The 19,823-nt window shown below is 38.5% G+C and overlaps 1 protein-coding gene across 5 annotated transcripts in view; it reads right to left on the reverse strand.

The window, feature by feature from the left end:
• Positions 1–18,285, reverse strand: part of LOC125400996 (zinc finger protein 120-like) — a 34,459-nt gene extending 16,174 nt beyond the window's left edge. For 3 of the 5 annotated variants that reach the window (XM_085684093.2, XM_048435214.3, XM_048435210.3), the window contains exon 1: positions 18,155–18,279. Coding sequence is in view for 2 of the 5 variants with exons in the window: in XM_048435214.3 (XP_048291171.1) it covers positions 18,155–18,157 (3 nt within the window). In the remaining 3 variants the exon portion in view is untranslated. Of the gene's footprint in view, positions 1–1,642; positions 1,688–18,154 lie in introns of all 5 variants that reach the window. The other 2 variants (XM_087902447.1, XM_085684092.2) reach the window with 2 other exon arrangements.
• Between the last annotated feature and the right edge of the window lie 1,538 nt (positions 18,286–19,823).

The following is a 19,823-nucleotide window of genomic DNA, read 5'->3' on the forward strand; positions in this document are numbered from 1 at the left end:
GGCATTTGGGCTCAAATAAAGGTCTGAAGTATGGCACAAAGACCACAGAATCCTAGTGGCAGGAGTGTCTTCCAAAGCGTAGGTAGATTTGTGCTTCACCTTCCTGCATCAGGTTCTCACCTATATGTCAATGGCAAGCTGTTCCTGAACTGACCCCAGCATCCTGCTGTTCTTAAATGCTACAGCAGCAGCACTATGACCTCTACCTCCCAGGGCTTTATCATCAGTCCTGGTTGACTTTTTGCCAGGGGAAATTCATATCCCGGGGATCCCCAGGGACTAATTTCAGAGCTGCAAGTGATCAGCTGAGATGACATCCCATGAGTGTATCCTTCAGCTCCACAGATATTTGAGACAGGCAAGACAGGAGCTGGGTTGGTGAATAAGGCCTGTGAGCTTATGCTATTCCTCCCTCCTGCCTTCCTGGGCCAAGTCTGCCATCACTAGCATGATGACACTAGTTTAGTCACTAGCGGGTGACTAAACACACCCGCTCCCTAAGGCAAACACAGCAGAAATTACTCCATTGATCTCCTTACAAACATAGTAATATTCAGATGCACACCCAGGCAAGTCCCTCAGAGACAGACCCACACAACATGTCTCCCTCATTGGAAATTCCCTTTCAAACATTCTTCCAGCATAACTCGGAGGACCTAGGAACCCTGTGGTGACCTCAGTTCTGAGGAAAGATGCATAGTGGGTATTGCTCAGCAGCTAAACTGGAGATCTGCTCTAAGACCAAGGTCAGTGAAGACAGTGGGACAGCCCATTCACTGCAACCACAGGGTCCTGAAGAGGAGACCTGGACCTCCAGAGAAGGAATCACACAGGAGCTGGGAACATAAAGCCAAGTTAGCAATGTTGACAGGCCCCGAGCTCTGCAAGAAGATCTCAGATGAAGAAGGAAACATGCCCAGTACACATACCAACACAGAAGATTTGGATGAGTCTAATGAGACCCTCGCATTAGACAAAGTACTCCAGGAACCTAATGACTATTGGGAGGAAGAATTGTTCTTTCCCAGGGATGAGTGTTCTCATTGGCTATCCAAAACAGGTCCACACTGAAATCATATAAATAGAAGAAATACTAAATGGACTCAGCAGCTCATATGCATAGACATAGAAATATACATGCTTTAATAACAATAAAAGAGAAACAGCTAATTTGAGGGAAAGTAGCTGGTGGCATGTAGCATGCTTTCTTCTGAGTCATAAACCAGTTCCAAGAACATGAAATGCTGACTTTTTTCCTTTGGCTCATTCCTTGCTAGCTCTTATAACCTCCCCGTTTCTCTTTAATTTTTGCCTCAAGGCTTTTTACCTTTCCCTCTTCCTGTCCTACATTTCTGCTTCTGATATCTGGCTGGCTGCCTGCTGCCTTGCTTCAGGTCCTGGGCATGTTGCTTTCATTCTCGTTCATTCTCGCCTTGTTCTCTCTAGATTCCTCCTCCAATTTATTCCTTCTACCAGCCAGCCCTGCCTTCTGCTAGCTATTTACTGTGCAGATTTTTGGACCAATCAGGTGCCTTAGTCAGGCTAGGTGAAACAACACCTCTTTACATAATTAAACAAATGCACCACAATCACATAGTTAAAGTAATATTCCATAGCATAAACAAATGTAAAACATACTTACATTGTGAAAGTATCATTCCACAACAGGGGCAGGGGCATGAAGTGACTGGAGAGAGGAAGAGGAAAGAAGTTCTTCTGTGTTTATATTTTAAACATTAAAGATGAAGAAGAAAGCTAAATGGAGAATTCTCAGAAAATGAAATACAAATGGCTGACAAACAGTTAAGAGTTTAAGATAATTATTGGGGAAATGTAAATTAACTACTATTTCTCTGATTTGATCTCACTAAAGTCAAAATGCCCAAAATTAAAGAAAAATGACAAATCCTAGCAATGATGTTCAGAAAACTGAACTCCATTTCAGTGCTTGAGGAAATGAAAACTAGTTCAATCATTTTTAAGCTCAGAATGGAGGTTTGTTAAAACACTATATCTACCATGTGACCCAGCAGTACCAGTGGCATAAACATACAGAAGTCTATATCATGTAGGGTAGATATCTGCTAACTCATTTTCATTATAATTATATTTGCAATAGCCAAGAAATGTAAGCACCCTAGATTTGTATCGGCTGATAAATGAATAATGAAAATTGTTATAGTCATACATGATAACATTATTGAGACACAGAAAAATTAAACTAGGAAATTCATGGCCTGATATTCTGTTTTCTGATAAATAAAGCTCACCTGAAGATCAGAGGATAAATTAATTCCCTATACTTTATCACTGGCATTCACAGAAGCACTGTGGAATCTGTGTCTGTACAAACAGTTGAATATTGAACACATGTGTTCACATTAACAAGACAGGTAGTATGCTTTTGTTCTTTCATTCCCCTAATGATAGGATACTCTCTGGTACCCTATAGACACTACCCTTACTAAACTAGTTTACTCTTAATAATTCCTGATCACTCTCTTACCTGAAATGACTCTTCTGAATCTTATTCTCTAGAATTTCAATCTGCCCTCTAATGTTCCAATATTCAAGTTGCCCTCTATCAACAAAAGTCTATCATATTAATGAACTCCTAGACATCTCCACTTCTCACTATTCCTAATTGTTAACTTTTCTTTTTATTTTGCATGAATATTCATACATAGGTGCACATGTAACCATAAGTTACAATGTTCTTGAGAGGTCAAGAGGAAAATTTGGGTGTCATTTCTCAGTTACCATTCTCAAGAGACATACATAGATCTAATCTACATGACAAGTAGAAAAAGACAAGATCTCCTGAGTAAATTGGGATCATGGGGACCTTTGGGGAGGTTTGAAGGGGAAGAGAGAGGCAGGGAGAGGAGCAGAGAAAAATGAAGACCTCAATAAAAATCAGTAAAAAAAGAAAAAATAAAGCAAACAGAAGTTTTAGATATGTGTTTCTTTTCGAATGAGAGAGAAGGAAAAGGGGGGTAGATATAGGTTCTATGGGAAGATCTGAGAGGAATTGGGGATATGGAAATCATAATCAAAATATAGTGTATGAAAATCTATTTTTAATTTAAAAAGAAAAGAATAAAGAAAGAAAACTGAGGAAGCCAGGAAGCAGTATTTCTCCAGGGTCTCTATTTACGTTCCTGCATCTAGGCTTCTGCCTTGAGCTCCTGACTGACTTATATTCATGATAACTGTATATGCCAAATAAACCCTATCCTCCCCTAAGAATTAAGTGAATTCAGTGAATCTAAAAGGGTCCAGTGAACCGGAAAAGAGGAAACACAAAGAGACAGGGATACAGAAAGAGTTGAAATGAGGGATGGGATTGATCATGGTACATTAAACTTATGTATGAAATTGTAAAATAAGAAAGGGTGGCAAATGTAAGGCTAACCAAGCAAAACAGTCAAAAACCCTGAACTCCTTAACACGATTCTGATCAGTTATGAGCCTAGACAGAAGAAAAGTAACTGTAACATAATATATCATCCTAACACCTGTTTGTAGTACAATTATTAAAAACCCACAGACAGATCTGGGGGTTCATCCTGCAGACCAGTAAAGCAAAGCAGCCAGGCACAGGCTCTTATCTCTACCTCAGTTTGAAAATGGCAATCCTGCCTCTAGGTATCATGAAAATAATATTGAGCCTGAAATCACCATTGTGTTCCCATCTTACAGTCCTCTCTAGTGCTGGGATTAAAGGTATGCACCACTGCTGCCCAATTTCTATGGCAAACTAGTGTGGTTACTAGGACTAGAGGTGTGTGCCACCACTACATGGTCTGAATGGCTGACCAGTGCAACTGCTTTACTGATTTCCGGGCAAGTTTTAGTTATTAAAATACAAATGAAATATCACTACATCTATTAACTAAATGATAGTTGCTCAAACACAGAAAACAGTTTATAAGCAGCTGTACAGGAAAGTGCTGGAAAGGTGACAGTGGGCTGATTTTCAGAAGTATTATTACAAAACTAAGATTCAAACAGGAGTGGAAAACCAGAAATAAATGACAGTATGAATAATGACACAAGTTCTTAAAATATTTTGTATTCCTTCAAAGGAATCCATTTAAGAGCCTCTAACATTCACTCAAATAAATTCTAATTCATTTCTCACTAAGGACAGGTCTTAACTACTGAAATCAGTGAACTCAATGAAAATATTGTGATATAGAAGACAACTTGGTTTACCATGTTTCAGTGAAAAGGCTCTATATAACAGGTGCTGCAGATAAAGCTCACTTAGGTGGTGGAGTGTTTCCCCTGCATTCACATTACCATAAAACATGTGTAGCAGCTGTGGTAGTGGTGTACACTTGTAATCCAGCAATTCTGGAAATTTAGAAGGATCAGAAGTTCAAGGATTCACAGGAAGTCACAATTAGTCTGGGCTGCCTGAGAGCCTGTCTCAAAACACTAAGCAAACAATAACAATAATATCATCACAGACAAGATCAGAGATTTTTTTTTTATGATGGGACAAGAAAATGAGGGACAGGAGCAAAGACTCAGCAAGAAAGAACACTGGTTACTTTTCTAAAGGACCTGCGTATGACTTCTGACATCCACATAGAAACTAACAACCATCTTTAATTCCAGTTGTGGGGAATCTGACATTTAATTCGGAACTCAATGGTAGGAGAAATTCAAGTAGTACACAGACATATATGTCGGCACCAGGATTCCATATAAATCTGCTGAAATAAAGACAAGGAAACTCCAGGATTCTGGCTATGCTTAATGTCTTGCTCACTTCATTTTTAATCCAGAGCCCCTGCATCCACAGCAAACACCAAACTGATCCTGAAAGCCAAGTTGGCTAAGCAAGTCTAATGTTGTGGGAAAAAAAAGGGCAATAAAGTTTCCCTACAAGGAGATCAATGTGTTCTCAGGGGCCTCGAAGAACATACTCTAGGACTACAGCAAAACTTTATTCCCTAATTTGTAATTGTCTTAACCTTCTTGATACACAGTAGTTGCTATAGAAAAGTAATAATAGCTTCACTTAAACATAGGTAATGTAGCTAGCTATACTTCTATAGGACTAAAAATGTAACCTTAATTAAAGTAATCCAAACTGAAAAAAATCTTACTCCAATGAAAGAATAGGAAACATCCTTCCCAATAACTGTCTAGTAAGCAAAAGCATCATTTCTCCTTTTTTTTTTTTAACATTTAAGCACCTTTAATCTCTTTTTTTCTTTACACATTATTCTTTTTTCTTTTTTAAAAATATATTTATTTATTTATTAAAAATTTCCACCTTCTCCTCTCCTCCCCTCACTCTCCAGTCCTAAAAGAAGTCAGGAAAAAGCACCATTTTTTTTTTTAGCAGATTTCACATTTATTACAACACACAGCATTTATTTAGACATATAGAAATTGAGAAAATAACTGGAAGAAAAATGATATTTTCCTGATCATGACCTATAATCCCAGCTCTTAGAAGTGAACAGGATTAGTCCAAGTGTTCAAACAGGCAGAGTTACAAAATGAATTCCATGAAATTTACTCAGAAAACTAGCTCAAATATAGCAATAAATTTATTAATTAAAAATTTAACAACAGTGTAAATATTATTTAGCTAAATGATGCTTTAGACAGCGTGACAAAAAGTAATACACTTATTTTCATACAGCCCGGATAGCATCCATAAGAAAAGCTTGAGTCTTTTTTCAAAGGTAAGATACATGAATTAAAAAAAAAAATTCAAAATTACTTTAATAGCAGAATTACCCTACTGTGAGAAAACACAATACAAAAAACAATATAAAAGATTTTTTAAACACACTGAAACCATAGTAAAGAAAACACATTTTCCAATATTAAAGAAGTATTTCTAGGGAGGTAGCAGCTCAGTGGTAGAACAAGTGCTAGCAGAAGCCCTGCTGGGTTTCACTCCCAATGCAAGAATTACCTAGAATAATGGAAAATAAAAGATATCCAAAAACCTCATAGATGTAAAAGCGAATGAACTTTTAAAAAGGTAAGCTGAGTAATAATGATGACTTCGAACTATTTTCTATAGACATGGGCCATAAAGGACCAAAAACAATCAAAAATCACACAGATCTGAAAGAAAAGCACAACCACCCTTCAATTCTGAATCTAAACCTACGCAGTATGAAAAAAGGTGCAACACTGCCACATTTTTCATGTAAAAATCCTGACCTGGACAGTGACTGTGTGAGGGTAAGGCCATCAAGACAGGGCCATCCTCGGGTCCACATGGAAGTCAAGGCCACCCAGGCCTATTAAAGACCAGGTAGCAAAATAAGTAAGCCTGACCAAAAATTTTTAGACCACGTATGTTATTCTATTTTTCCAAAGCACAACATGCATATTTCATGGTCGTATTAAAAAGATCTGAGCAAGGAACTGAAGGCAGCACATGTAGAGATCCACAGCCAAGCAATAGGAGGAGCTCGGGAGCCCCTGCTGGTAAGAGGGAAGAAGAAGCTTGGCAGCCACCTCCCAAAGTGGTTGAGGACACTGCTATAACACAGCCCACAGGAACAAGTAAGCAGGAATCAATGGTGCTCAAAGACTAAAGTGAGCATCATGATTCTGTAGGGCTTTGTTCTAAGTCTTTATATATATATATATATGGGGGAAGGTGTGTGTGTATGTTATGATTTTATTCTTTGCTGTTTTGAGAAACTCCTAACAGTGTTTGGGGGAGGTGGGTTTGACTTTGACACATTTGACAGCTCTTGGGACTTTTTTCTCTTACAGAGTTACTTTATCCAAGCTTGATATGGTTTCTGCCTGGCTTTATTTTAACTTGTACCATGTCATGTGTATAGGCTGGTTTTGCCTACCTACTTGACTACAAGCTAGAAACGTAAGAGAGGAGGGAGCCTTGGGAGAGGAAATGCCTCCACAAGTTCCAGAAATGTAACAATCTCTCAATTATTGACCAAGGGCATGGGGCACAGCACATTGAGAGTGCTGCCATCCCTAGGATGGTGGTCCTGGGTTCTATAAGAAGTGAAGCTGATGCACCCAGAAACTCAGGATACAAGATTAGCTCAAAAAAAAAAAAATCAGTAGCCCTCCTGTACATAGATAATAAAAGGGCTGGGAAAGAAATCAGAGAATCAACACCCTTCACAATTGTCAGGGTCCAATGCCCCAACATAAAACTACTTTTTCCTAAATGGACTGGTGCAGAGGTGCAGGAAAAAATGAGACACTGTTCACCAGCAATATCAGAAGGGAGTTTCAGGATTCATCCATTCCTGAAGGTCACCATGCCTTTATTATTCAAACACCTTTTATTCCCCCATGTGAACCAAGGTGGAAGCTCATTAATATTCTCTTTCAGGGGATCTGGGAGCACAGTCATATCTGCCACTCTGTCTGTCACCAGTTTGGAATTCACATCTCTTCCCAGATGATCTACATAATAACAAAAGAGAAGGAGCAGTACATTCTGAGCCTTTCGTCAGGCAGGTTAGTAACTCACTTGGAAACCAACCTTGGCCTGAGAACTTGGTCTACACGCAATAGCCACAAATAGCATAATATATCTCAGAGTAACTCTAACTAAACAAGTGAAAGACTTGCATGACAAGAACTTTAAATCTTTGAAGAGAGAAATTCAAGAAGACACCAAAAAGTGAAAAGATCTCCCATGCTCTTGGGATGGCAGAATTAACATAGTAAAAATGGCAATATTACCAAAAGCAATCTACAGATTCAATGCAATGCCCATCAAATCCCAGCAAAATTCTCCACAGACCTTGAAAGAACAGTACTCAACTTCATATGAAAAAGCAAAAAACCCAAGATAGCCAAAACAATCCTGGACAATAAAAGAACTTCTTGAAGCATCACAATCCTTGATGTCAAATTCTACTACAGAGCAACAGTACTGAAAACAGCTTGGTATTGACATAAAAACAGACAGGAGGACAAACGAAACTTAACAGAAGATCCAGATATCAATCCACACACCTTTGAACACCTGATTTTTGACAAAGAAGCAAAAAATGGAAAAAGGAAAGCATATTTAACAAATGGTGCTGGCATAACTGGATACCAACATGTAGAAGAATGAAGCTAGACCCATATCTATCACCATGCACAAAACTCAAGATCCAAATGGATCAAAGACCTCAACATAAAGCCAGCCACACTGAACCTTATAGAAGAGAAAGTGGGAAGTATACATGAACTCTTTGGCACAGGAGACCACTTCCTAAATATAACCCTAGCAGCACAGACACTGAGAGAAACAATTAATAAATTGGACATCTAAAACTGAAACGTCTGTAAATCAAAGGACACAGTCAACAAGACAAAATGAGAGCCTACGAAATGGGAAGAGGTCTTCACTAATCCCACATCAGACAGAAGTCTCATCTACAAAACATACAAAGAACTCAAGAAATTGGTCATCAAAAGAACAAATAATCCAATAAAAAATGAAGTACAGACCCAGACAGAGAACTCTCAACAGAGGAATCTAAAATGGCTGAAACACTTAAGGAAATGCTTGACATTCTTAGTCATCAGAGAAATGCAAATAAAAACAACTCTGAGATTCCATCTTACACCTGTAAGAATGGCCAAGATCAAAAACACTGATGACAACTTATGCTGGAGAGATTGTGGGGTAAAGGGAACACTTCTGCATTGCTGGTGGAAATGCAAGCTGGTACATCCCCTTTGGATGTCAGTGTGGCAATATCAAAGAAAATTAGCAAACAACCTTCCTCGGGAACCATTAATACCACTTTTGGGTATATATCCAAAGGATGCTCAATTGTTCCACAAAGATATGTGCTCAACTATGTCCACAGCAGCATTATTTGTGATAGCCAGAACCTGGAAACAACATAAATGGCCCTCGACCGAAGAATGGATATGGAAAATGTGGTACGTTTACACAATGGAGTACTACACAGCAGAAAATAATAATGACATCTTGAATTTTTCAGGAAAATGGATGGAGCTAAAAAACATTATTTTGAGTGAGGTAACTCAAACATAGAAAGACAATTATCACATATACTCACTCATAAGTGGTTTTAAAACATAAAGCAAAGAAAACCAGCCTATAAATCACAATCCCATAGATTTTGGACAACAATGGGAACCCTAAGAGACACTTACATAGATCAAATCTACATGGAAAGTAGAAAAAGACAAGATCTCCTGAGTAAATTGGGAGCATGGGCATCTTGGGGGAGGGTTGAAGGAGGAGAGGAGAGGCAGGAAGGGGAGCAGGGAAAAATGTAGAGCTCAATAGAAATCAATTAAAGAAAAAAGAAATGAAGCTGAGCAAGTCATTGTGAAAAAAGCAAGAGAGAAGCACTCCTCCATGGCATCTACATCAGCTCCTGCCTCTAGAACTCTGCCCTGTTTGAGGCCCAGGTCTGACATCCTTTAATAGTGAACAACAATATAGAATTGTACCCCAAATAAACTCTTTTCTCTTCATCCTGGTTTTTGGTTACGATGTTTCATCACAACAGCAACCCTAATTAAGATGTTATGTTTGGTTGCTATATATGAGAGACCTTCCTTATCTTTTCTAAAGTTAAACAAAGAAGAGATTTTGGAGAAGTTTGTGACTGAGAGCAATGGCGGGGGAGGGAGGAAACACTGCAGTCAAGATGAAAGAAGAATAGTAAAAGATAAATGAAAGAGAGAAATGAGGAAAACTGAGGGAAGACTGGATCAAGAAAAGATGAAAATTCAACAGGGCAAATGACAAATCCTGTGGCTCTATCTCAGGTACTTCATTTTCAGAGTGGGTAGAAAACTGTGTCCGTGCTGATGCATTAATATAATTGATATTTAACAATAAGAAATCAGGAGTCAGAGAGCAGGGTAAGAAACGGAAAGATCAGAGAAGCAGCTGACCAGCCACCAGTGACTACTATGTCTTCACTTTGTCCATGCAAGTAGGGTGCTAATATCCTCGCAGGCCTGCTTTAGTAATCCTGACTCCTATCTGTCCAGAGTACTCCATACTTCTATGGTAATTTTTGGTCAGGTAGTGATTAGCTCTGCCCTGACTCCAAGCAAGCTTTATTATCAGAATATAATCAAAATATCACATATTTCCCCCTTTTGTCTAATTAAAACGTGAAGGTTTTAACTAACACAATAAAATTACATACACTACATCCAATAACTATATATAATACATACAGGGAAGAATTATATTAACAATGTTCAATCCATTTGCATTTGGTAAATCTAGAGAAAATGTTTTTATCATCTGTCCTGTCTTGGTAAGTCTGAGGTGTTGTAACTAAATTACTTTTTATCCTAATTTGTATTACCAACCTTAAATAATCTTTTTATGTCTCTTAAACTTAGATACTTTATACATTTTTGAGTTCTTTTTTTCAATTTGGTAACATGCAAAATTACAATTATTGAGCCTTTAGCTCCATTAGAGAAATCAGAAGGAATAATATTACCTGAGTAAAATGGAAGTGTAAAGCAAAAAAACATTTAAAATGAAAAAACATCACCTGTGCTTTTAAAATAAATCTTTGCCAGGCTGTGGTAGTGCAGGGCTTCAATCCCAGCACTTTTCCAGCAGAGGCAGGTGTATCTCATTGAGTTAGAGGCCAGCCTGTTCTGCAAAGTGAGTTCCAGAAAAGCCCGAGCAATGCAGAGGAATCTGTCCTAAAAAAATGAAAAAAGGAAACAAAATGTCTTTTTGTTTCATGTTGAAAACATACCTAACATGACTATAAGCATAATTATAATAAGTGATTGTTAGGCCAATTTATTCCTTTTGGGGGGCATATTTTAATCTGATGATGTGGTTTTTTTATATGTCTCTGTTGTCCAGTGCTTTTTACATTCTTTAGGTGGATGTTTTCATGCTTTTGTAAAGACAAAACAAAACTCTGCCTCAACCCTAACTTTATGGATGTCTATTTTTGGCAATTATATTTATTCAAAAGAAAAACATCTGTTAGTGTTATGAATTCATTTAGGCTGAATGGTAATGCTCTCTGATGAACTATTGTCTTTTCTAATCAAGAGATCTTTTTGTTTGAATCTAATCTTTAAAAACTTTAATGGTCTCTATAGTTTATTTCTCAATTTAACACATATCTTGGCTTTTATTCTGAAGTCAACATATCTTTGAAGCAACCAGGTTGATTTAATTTAGCAGGGTTTATTTTATTATCTAATGTCTCCCCACAGCTGTTGTTTCCTTTCCATTAGCATTTAAAAATTTTAAAGTTAAGAATCTATTCTGTAACCTACGTCTGGGGGGGGGGTCTTAATTATGCCTTTCTGTTCACTGAGCAGATTTTTTAAGATGCCTGATGAAGTGTTAATCTAATTAATCTTTATCAATAAAAATCAGGAGTCAGATATGGGGGTCTGAACCTGAGAGATCAGAGAAGCAGCAGAGCACCACCAGTGACTCCGACCTCCTCCATCTAAATGAGAGAAACATCCTCCCTCAGCCCCACCCGTCTATTCCTGCAGTTCACAGTCCTCAAAGCCTCTATGATATTTTTATTCAGCTATTGGCTAGCTCTGATCTCTGACTACGAACAAAGTTTATTATCAAAATAAGGTCAAACTATTACACAACCCCTTGCAACTTCTCATAGATCTCCCTCCATTGCTACTTCCATTCCTCATATGCAGGCCTCTGTGACAGCTGTCTCATAGCTTGGAAATTTCAACATCCTGTATTCTCAAATGTAACACACCTTCATCTTCAACACTTAATGCAACAAACTCCCACAGTCTTTTAATTGGGGCTCGGAATCTCAAAATCATACATGGCTACAATTGTGATGAACTGACCACAGAAGAAGAATCCATGACCTTTACATTTTGCATCTCTTTTATTTCCAGAATCAGTGAAATATAGGGGATGCTGCCAAGATTTGATGGACACTGCCAAGGTTGGACTAACCTTATTGCTGTTTCTCTATGATGTTGCTGCTGAGACAAGGAATTAAGTTGCATACTCCTTCCATAAATTAAGGGCGTAGTTGGATAGAGTCTTAGACTTAGGGCACCTTCCTCGACTATAAATGCAGAGCAAGTGCCTTCCTTTAATGGTCTCTGAAAATCAATGTCTGTTTTTCACCACTGAATTACCATCTAAAACTACCTACTGCTTTTATTCTTGGGACATGAAAATTTTCACATAGGATTGAGGCTAAAATATCACAGTGAGGAACTGAGAACTTTTGAAAAGAAATTTCAAGTAGACAGATTTTTAAAGAATAAATGTACATATAAAGTAACTTGCTTTACTCTGACTGCTTTATAAGTCACAAAACTTTTTGAAAACAAGGTTACTGCTATTTTTTGAGTATGTTTGTGCACAAGACAGAATGCCTTACATATGTGTACATGCAATATATAAAAAAAGAGAATGTCAGATCCCCTGGATTGGAAATATTAGAGATTTATTAACCTCCCAACTTAAATAGAGTTTTGAACTCTGGTGATCCAAAAAAAGAATATTGCTGAGCCACCTGCCAAGATACATAATACCTTTTATCCAATAAGCCAAGTCTTTCTCATATTAATAAAAACAAGAAAACAAAATATAAATAAATAAGTAAAAAATTTATCTTTGGGAACATGATGCATGAAAACTAAGATGGTCTGGAAGGTAAATTTGCACCATTAAATAAGTACAATCCAATCACTTTGCCCAACAATTTATAAGAAAAAAGTTAATCACACAGTTACATTCAGTGTGGAAACACTCAGAATGCTCATTGGGATTATGTATTAATTATATCAACACTTAAGTAGCAAAGACTCAAACGTGAAGATACCATCAACTGGAACACCCAGATATTTCAGAAAATGGAAAGAGGCATGCATCTACTAAGATGAACAAAACTGTCTCTCTACAAAACTTTCCAAAAACCCAAAATTTAAGGAACTGATGATGTAAGAAATTTTCTGAATAAAATTGGTGAAGGTCCATTAATTTCAAGAAAATGAATAATAGGGGGACTGGAGAGATGGCTCAGTGGTTAAGAGCATTGCCTGCTCTTCCAAAGGTCTGGAGTTGAATTCCCAGCAACCATATGGTGGCTCACAACCATCCGTAATGAGATCTGGTATCCTCTCTGGCCTGCAGGCACACATGTAGGCAGATATTGAATGCATAATAAATGAATAAATATTAAAAAAAGAAAATGAATAATATAATTAGATTTCAGTTGTAGATTACAGTAAAAAATAGTATACAGATTCACATAATATACTTTGCATATTTTCCACAAAAATCATTCAATCAAGAATGTGTACAATGTTTGTGAAAGAATAAAGATGTTGAAGAGAAAAAGCCAAAAACAAAAGAGGAAAATATAGGCAACTTTTAATCAAAAGATGAAAGTAAACTTAGGCAAGGAAAAGTGTCATCTTGAGCAATGTTACCCAGCTGCCTTTGAATGTATTTGTACAGAAATTAAATAAACACAAACTTTACAACTTTCACAAAGATATCTCAAAGTGACCCTTAAACTCTTGTTTCTGACCCTCAGTTATTGATATGTCTTTCAAAGACAGGAACCTCATGATATAGATGTTCTCTTTGTAAATGGAGATCTCTTTCTATGGCTTTCCAGATCTTTGGGCTTTCTTCTAGTTTCAGGTAAATGCAGTCCCACTGATGGCCAATCCTAAAACAACCTAGAAAAATGATTTAAAATTTGCTTCCTACTACATGGAATAATGCAGAAGATGTGAATTGTGCCCTATCTACCTGTCTAATACAATGCACACCTGGGAAATCTCTGCACATCAGAAATTCCTTTTGTCCCCTGGAACTAAGCTTCACTGGATCACACCATTGCAGCTAGTGGCAGCATCATGTTATAAGCATTCTAATCATGCATTGCTCTGCCAGATCCTAAGCTATTTGTAATCTTTATAACACAAACCTGAAATTGGAATTCAATATTCAGATCTTCTGGAATGAAGACCTTCAGTTTTCTAATCTCTCTTCCCACTGCACAGCTAAAGCAGTGCCCATGTGTATACTCTGGACAGAGATACAACCAACATCCTTCCATTTCAGGGCTGCAGAGGCTCCCCCACCCCAGTAAATTCATACATAAGGAGACTCAGGGAACAAGGGCCACTGCCAACATGAACCACATGGACCAACAAAACTACAGTCTTGCTCTTGGTACTTCCAATTCACAGCAGAGATGACAGTTCAGCAGACCTGCACTGAATACCCAACACTCACTATGTGGTCTTCCTTACCACTCCCTACAGCACAGGCAGAAGAGAATCATGGAAAGAACCCACAAGCTGTCTGCCACTAGTACTCCCCATTGCTAACCCTTCCCAGAATCCCTCACTGGCTAGGACTTCCCAGCTGGGCTTCACAAAATTAGCAGCTCCCCTACTAGAGGATCAGAGATCAAATGACTCAGACAGCATAGTCCTTCTATTACTGCCCTTCCAGTCAGGCTTAGAAAGTTTGTATTTAGTACACATAAATTCCACTCTCCTAAAGCACATCCTGTTCCCCATCCACAGCACAGGGTCCTTTGTGTGCACATTCCATTACACACTCAATTTCTAGTGCAGACATCCCCATTTGTTTAGAACTGTGAAATCCTGCAGACTTTCAAAAAGTAATTACTGTTACTGTATAACTTTTGTTACTTTGTAATTGTTAAAGAAAAACAGACAAGGAATTAGACAACAATCAGAATCTTGTTAGGGCTTGGAGGCAGCATAGAGAATGAGAATATGATGCAGTTTTGATCTCAAGAATAATTTTGAAAAGTTGAAACAGACTTTATGGCCATGTGCTCCAGACACTAGGGATTTGTATTAGAGCACAATAAAAATGTCTCATATATTTTCTCTAAACATGAATATCTTAATTCAGATAAGTAATAGTCCTGTTAAGCAGGGCCACAACATTTTACCCAGATCTTCTATTTTAGATGAACTTCTATAAATATAGCAACTAGATCAGTCCCTTTCACAGATTCTTGATTGCCCTGGTCTGTGGACTGCAAACAATGGTCAATCAGGACATTTCATCAAGCATCTACAATTGACTACCTGATTCCACATAGCTAATTTCAACTACTGTTGAATGGGGAAAGCTCTCACCCCCAGGACAACCTCTCCTTTTCTACACTGTGTCTCCACCAGCCTCAAGTTGGTCAATGAGCTCAACCTTGTACAGGTCCCTCTGCTTTTAACAAAAGACAGGAAAATTAACAGATATTTATTAACTGCTTTATTTGTCTTTCTCACTGACTTGTCAAGGCCAAACCTGGAAGGAGTTGCAGGACTGTTTTCCCAGCACTGGGCAGCAGAGGTGTTTAAAATGTTTCTCAATTACATAGCATGAGGCAAGCCTAAACTATAGGAGACATTGCTCTACACAGAAAAGAACAACCAACATCACTTGAAAGAAATAAAATGCAACTCTTAATGACTTTGGAACATTGGAGAACAGAAACAAATAGAGAGAAGCACAGCAATACACTTAGAAAAGTATTTGAAAATGATACCCAAAAGGATTTTTAAAATGATAAAATAATGCACTCTTAAGATTGAATAAAACTTTCTATATTGACTTTGAAAAGGAATAGGCCATTCTATAGGAAAGTGAATGTAATTAATAAGAGATAGGTTACAGATCTCAGCAGCCAACATATCAATATGGGCAACATCAATCTGTCACATAGAGTTAGTCAATGGCCTATTTCTCAAATCTCTGAGCTTACATAACTGTGTCAAACAAGACCAATCATATCTGCAAAGGACAGTTGCCTAATTGCAAATTCAATGTTCATTGGCTCAAGATAACCTTCCCAATCTGCACACCCACACAATCTGGTCTTTGTTCATTCACATGACATTAATAAAAATAAAACATGCTGGGAAATTACAAATTTACTCCCCCTACTACAATTGGGCCCTTTTTCATAATGGTGACAACAGCTGACTGCCTATGCTGTTTTCCCTGTCGTGTACACAACAAATTTTCCTCTATTGTGATCTGAAGACAGAAAGAATTCTCCAGATGCACATCCTTTTCCTGTGACTGCATTGGATAGTCAACTACATGACTCAAATGCATAATTTTAAAACTATAGTACAGTCATCTTTTTAAAGAATTTTGAAATTGTAGTATAGAGGACAGCAAGGTCATTGCCCTGGACAGCAAGCGAGCAAGGCCACCTAAGTCAACATTAGTGAAGTTGTCTCAGAACCTATTTTTCTAACAGGACAGAAATGCAGCTCTTCTAGAATTATGCCTTTCCATTGAGAAATCACTTCACAGAATTAGGAGATTAATAAAGAAAAAACTCCTTAATGATGGCATACATCAATCTCTGGCTAATGCTCAGAGAAGAGCCAGCTAGACAGATTCCACATAGGCTGTTGTCCTTAAGTGTCCTTTAGGTTCAGGCTCCAGGTTACACTTTGAACAACTGAAATAGAAACAGGCAACTTGCCAGGCTAGACATTTAGGCAGAAAGGAGAGTTACAGAGCAAAGATATTCCCAGGATAATTTCTTAAGTACACTGGTAACCTGAATCAGCAGGTCTTTCTTCAGTCACAGGGTCCTGAGGTGAAGGTCACAGGGAATGAAAAAGATAGGAAAAGTAAAACATAAAAAAGATAAAAAGCTAGGGTGGGGAGGTCTTGCAGATGCCTGGTAAGCTTTCTAAGAAAAAATAGCATCTTGCTGTTGGTGGCCCATGCCCTTAATTTTCAGAGATCCAGGAGGCAAAACCAAGTGATCTCTGTGAGTTCAAGGACTGCCTGGTCTGCAGAGTGAGTTTCAGGATAGTCAGGGCAGTCCTACAGAGAAATACTGATTTAAAAAAATTGAAATTAAAATTAAAAAAAAGAAAAAGAAGAAAACTAGCATCATGTATACTTCCAGGGGGAAATGGAAGATTTATAAGAAGTCAGTAGAAACTATTAAACAAATTTAGGAGGAGGCTAGTCAAACAATTCTACACAAGGAAAACATAGGGTATCTCAAAAACTTTATAAGTGCAGAGTGGTCATGGGACTGATAACCATAGCTCCATATGGTGGGAAGAATTGGGTTCTTAGGATCTGAAGCAACAAAGACCTTGGCACCAGACCATTACCAGTTCTTCAAACCTTATTTCTGGTTTCAGAGAAGGAGCTCTGTTTTATTATCAATACATCGGATTGTATTGATAATACAAGGGAAACTCACAAGGCTTAGACCCCAGGCTGTTTCTAGGTCTCCCAAGAATGTCCTTCCTCCCTGCGTGAGGTCCTAAATGAAAGCCTTGATTGATCGGTAACTTCTTCACACGACAATGCTTCTCATTTCAAATATATGTCTCTTAGTGTCATATTGCCCATATGGAAGAACTGTGCTTTCTTTTCTCAAGAAGAAAACTGGAACTTTAAGACCTGTCAGGCCTTAAGGTTGGTTGGGACCCTGTAATGCCTCGTTAAAAAGCTTGTTAGAGGTTTGTACTTTGATATGGGGATGTGGCTGGTGTCTGTTTTGAAATCAGTGGTGGCTTCTTTGTAATGGTTTGGAGCCAAGTATCCGGACAATCCAGTTGAACAATGTGTACCCTAGCATCCTAAACTCTAACAGCCCTGATTAAAACACATTTATCTTTTGGATGTTTTAGAGGCAGTCCTCCCTCAGCTAAATTCTACTTTGTGAGACTGAACTATTTCCAAAGCATTGGCAAATCCTTCATATAACCAATTCTACTCTTCTACGTTGCAGCTAAGAAGTGCAGTGCTGCCTAACAGGTGAGATGCCCTGATAACCTCCACATAGTTAAATATGAATGGAGATTGTATGTAAAGGTTAAATGCAAAATGCTCGATATCGAGAAGATACATGAAATACTAAGCCTCTTCGAGTTTGGCATATTGAAGTTGAAAGAAAGATGTTTGTACACACAGCAGTATGCTCCCACTTCTCTAAGCAGATTAAGCCCACAGCGCAAAGTTATTCAAAGTTCTGTCCCTAGGTCTACGAATTAATAAGGACCGCATGGAACACAGGGAATCTTGCCGCAGGTTTCCACACGGATCCCGGGAAGACGCACCATGCTGTCTCCCGCACCTCACCCTCTGCTCCTCCCCATCTGGAGACAGCATTACCCCGCTCACCATGTTGTGGTTCCCCAGATCGCCAAAGCCCTCAGTTCATCATCTCCCTGCAGCAGCAACTTTACCGCAGCACAAGAAACCGGGGGTGCCAGCGACTCTGCAAAGTCTGAAGGTGCCCGGAAGAGTCCGGCAGCGCTTCTGACTGGCAGGTCACCTGGAGAGCCTGATTGGCTACTGAGGTCTGAGTGACAAGATCACCTCCGATAGGGCTGTAGCGTGCTTAAAGACATAGCGTAGGGGTTCCTCTTCATTTCTTCCACCCCAGGGAATGATATTTTCCATATCGGCCAAGATATGCATTTCAATAGCACTTGCCCCTGGCTACAAAAGCAGACACTGTCATAATCTTGCACTCCATAGGAACTTTCCCTTTTCCCTCCAGGACACAACATGGCCAGCTAGCTTGTACAGTGCACTGTGCTAGGTGGGTGCACCTTCCACACAGGGAAGGGTGCACAGAATATTAACAGCTAAAGAGAGTTTTAAGGTCACAAAAGGAGATGTTTGTTCTGTGACTTCATGCTGAGGTCAGATGAACTGAAGGCAATTTTTTACAATGTTTTCGCAGGGATTTCACACAACACAGAAGACAACAGCAGGAACCAGATCTCAAGCAAGATGATAGGTCTTTCTCCCATCAGAAGGCTGGATGACGTATCCAGTGCTTTATGGGTTTTATTCCTGAAATCCAAAGCAAACTTCAAGCAAATGAATAATTAAAAAAAAAGAGTACTCTTCATGGAAATTTGGATATGTAGGGAATGATAGAGCCAGGAAGAATGTCTTCATGAGTACTACTGTCAGCCAGCACATCTCCCTCCGTGGTGACGCGAATAAAATATACAACTGCAGTTTTCAAGATTCTCTACATGAACAGGACAGGTAGGATGAATCTCACCATTTACATAAAAAGTGGGCTTATTAGAATTTCTGACAAGCCATGGTCCAAGACATCTAAAAGTAGCTGCCTACCAAGGAGAACTGCAGACTTCAGCAGATTGCTTCTCAGCCTTTTGTCAAAGATCAAGTGAAGAATCCAGTAGTTGTTAAGCCCATGAGCCTCGATGTCTTAGCTGGTTTTAAGTATTCACCAATATTTCAAAGAAGTTGGCTCTAAGGGTAGTAAGGAAATGTGTATAATAGCCGGAACTAGAGCAGGGAGGCAAGAAAAAACCACTTTTCTTCTTCTATATATTTTATATGTGACTGCTGATACCAGGTGAGAAGGTTAAATTCAATCACAGTCTTTGTTTGATTCAGATTTTTTTTTTTGGTGATTTAAAGACAAGATTTATCTGTGTAGTTGTGGAACTCATTCTGTAGGTCAGACTGGTCTCAAACTCAGAAAATCCCATGACTTCTGACTCTTGAGTGACATTATGAAAAGTGTGCACTGACACCAAGACGTTAAGTTGGATTCTATCATCTCAAATTATCCAGGTTAATATAGGATTTTCCCATTTAAAAACCTTTAAGTAAAATCTCTCTCAGGTATAATCAATTCTTTGTGTAGTAGTTAATCCCAGAGGTAGTCAGTTTGACTACCAAAAATAGCCATCTCAACAGCCAACACAGAAGAAATGAGAAAAAAATTATTGCCTGCAGGAGGCATGAAGTATATGAGAATTATTTTCAAAACAGTGCTTTTCTCACCAAAGGAAGCATGGGC

The sequence above is a fragment of the Myodes glareolus genome, chromosome 27 (genome assembly GCF_982192425.1).
Source record: "Myodes glareolus chromosome 27, mMyoGla1.1, whole genome shotgun sequence".
NCBI classification, from domain to species: Eukaryota; Metazoa; Chordata; class Mammalia; order Rodentia; family Cricetidae; genus Myodes; species Myodes glareolus.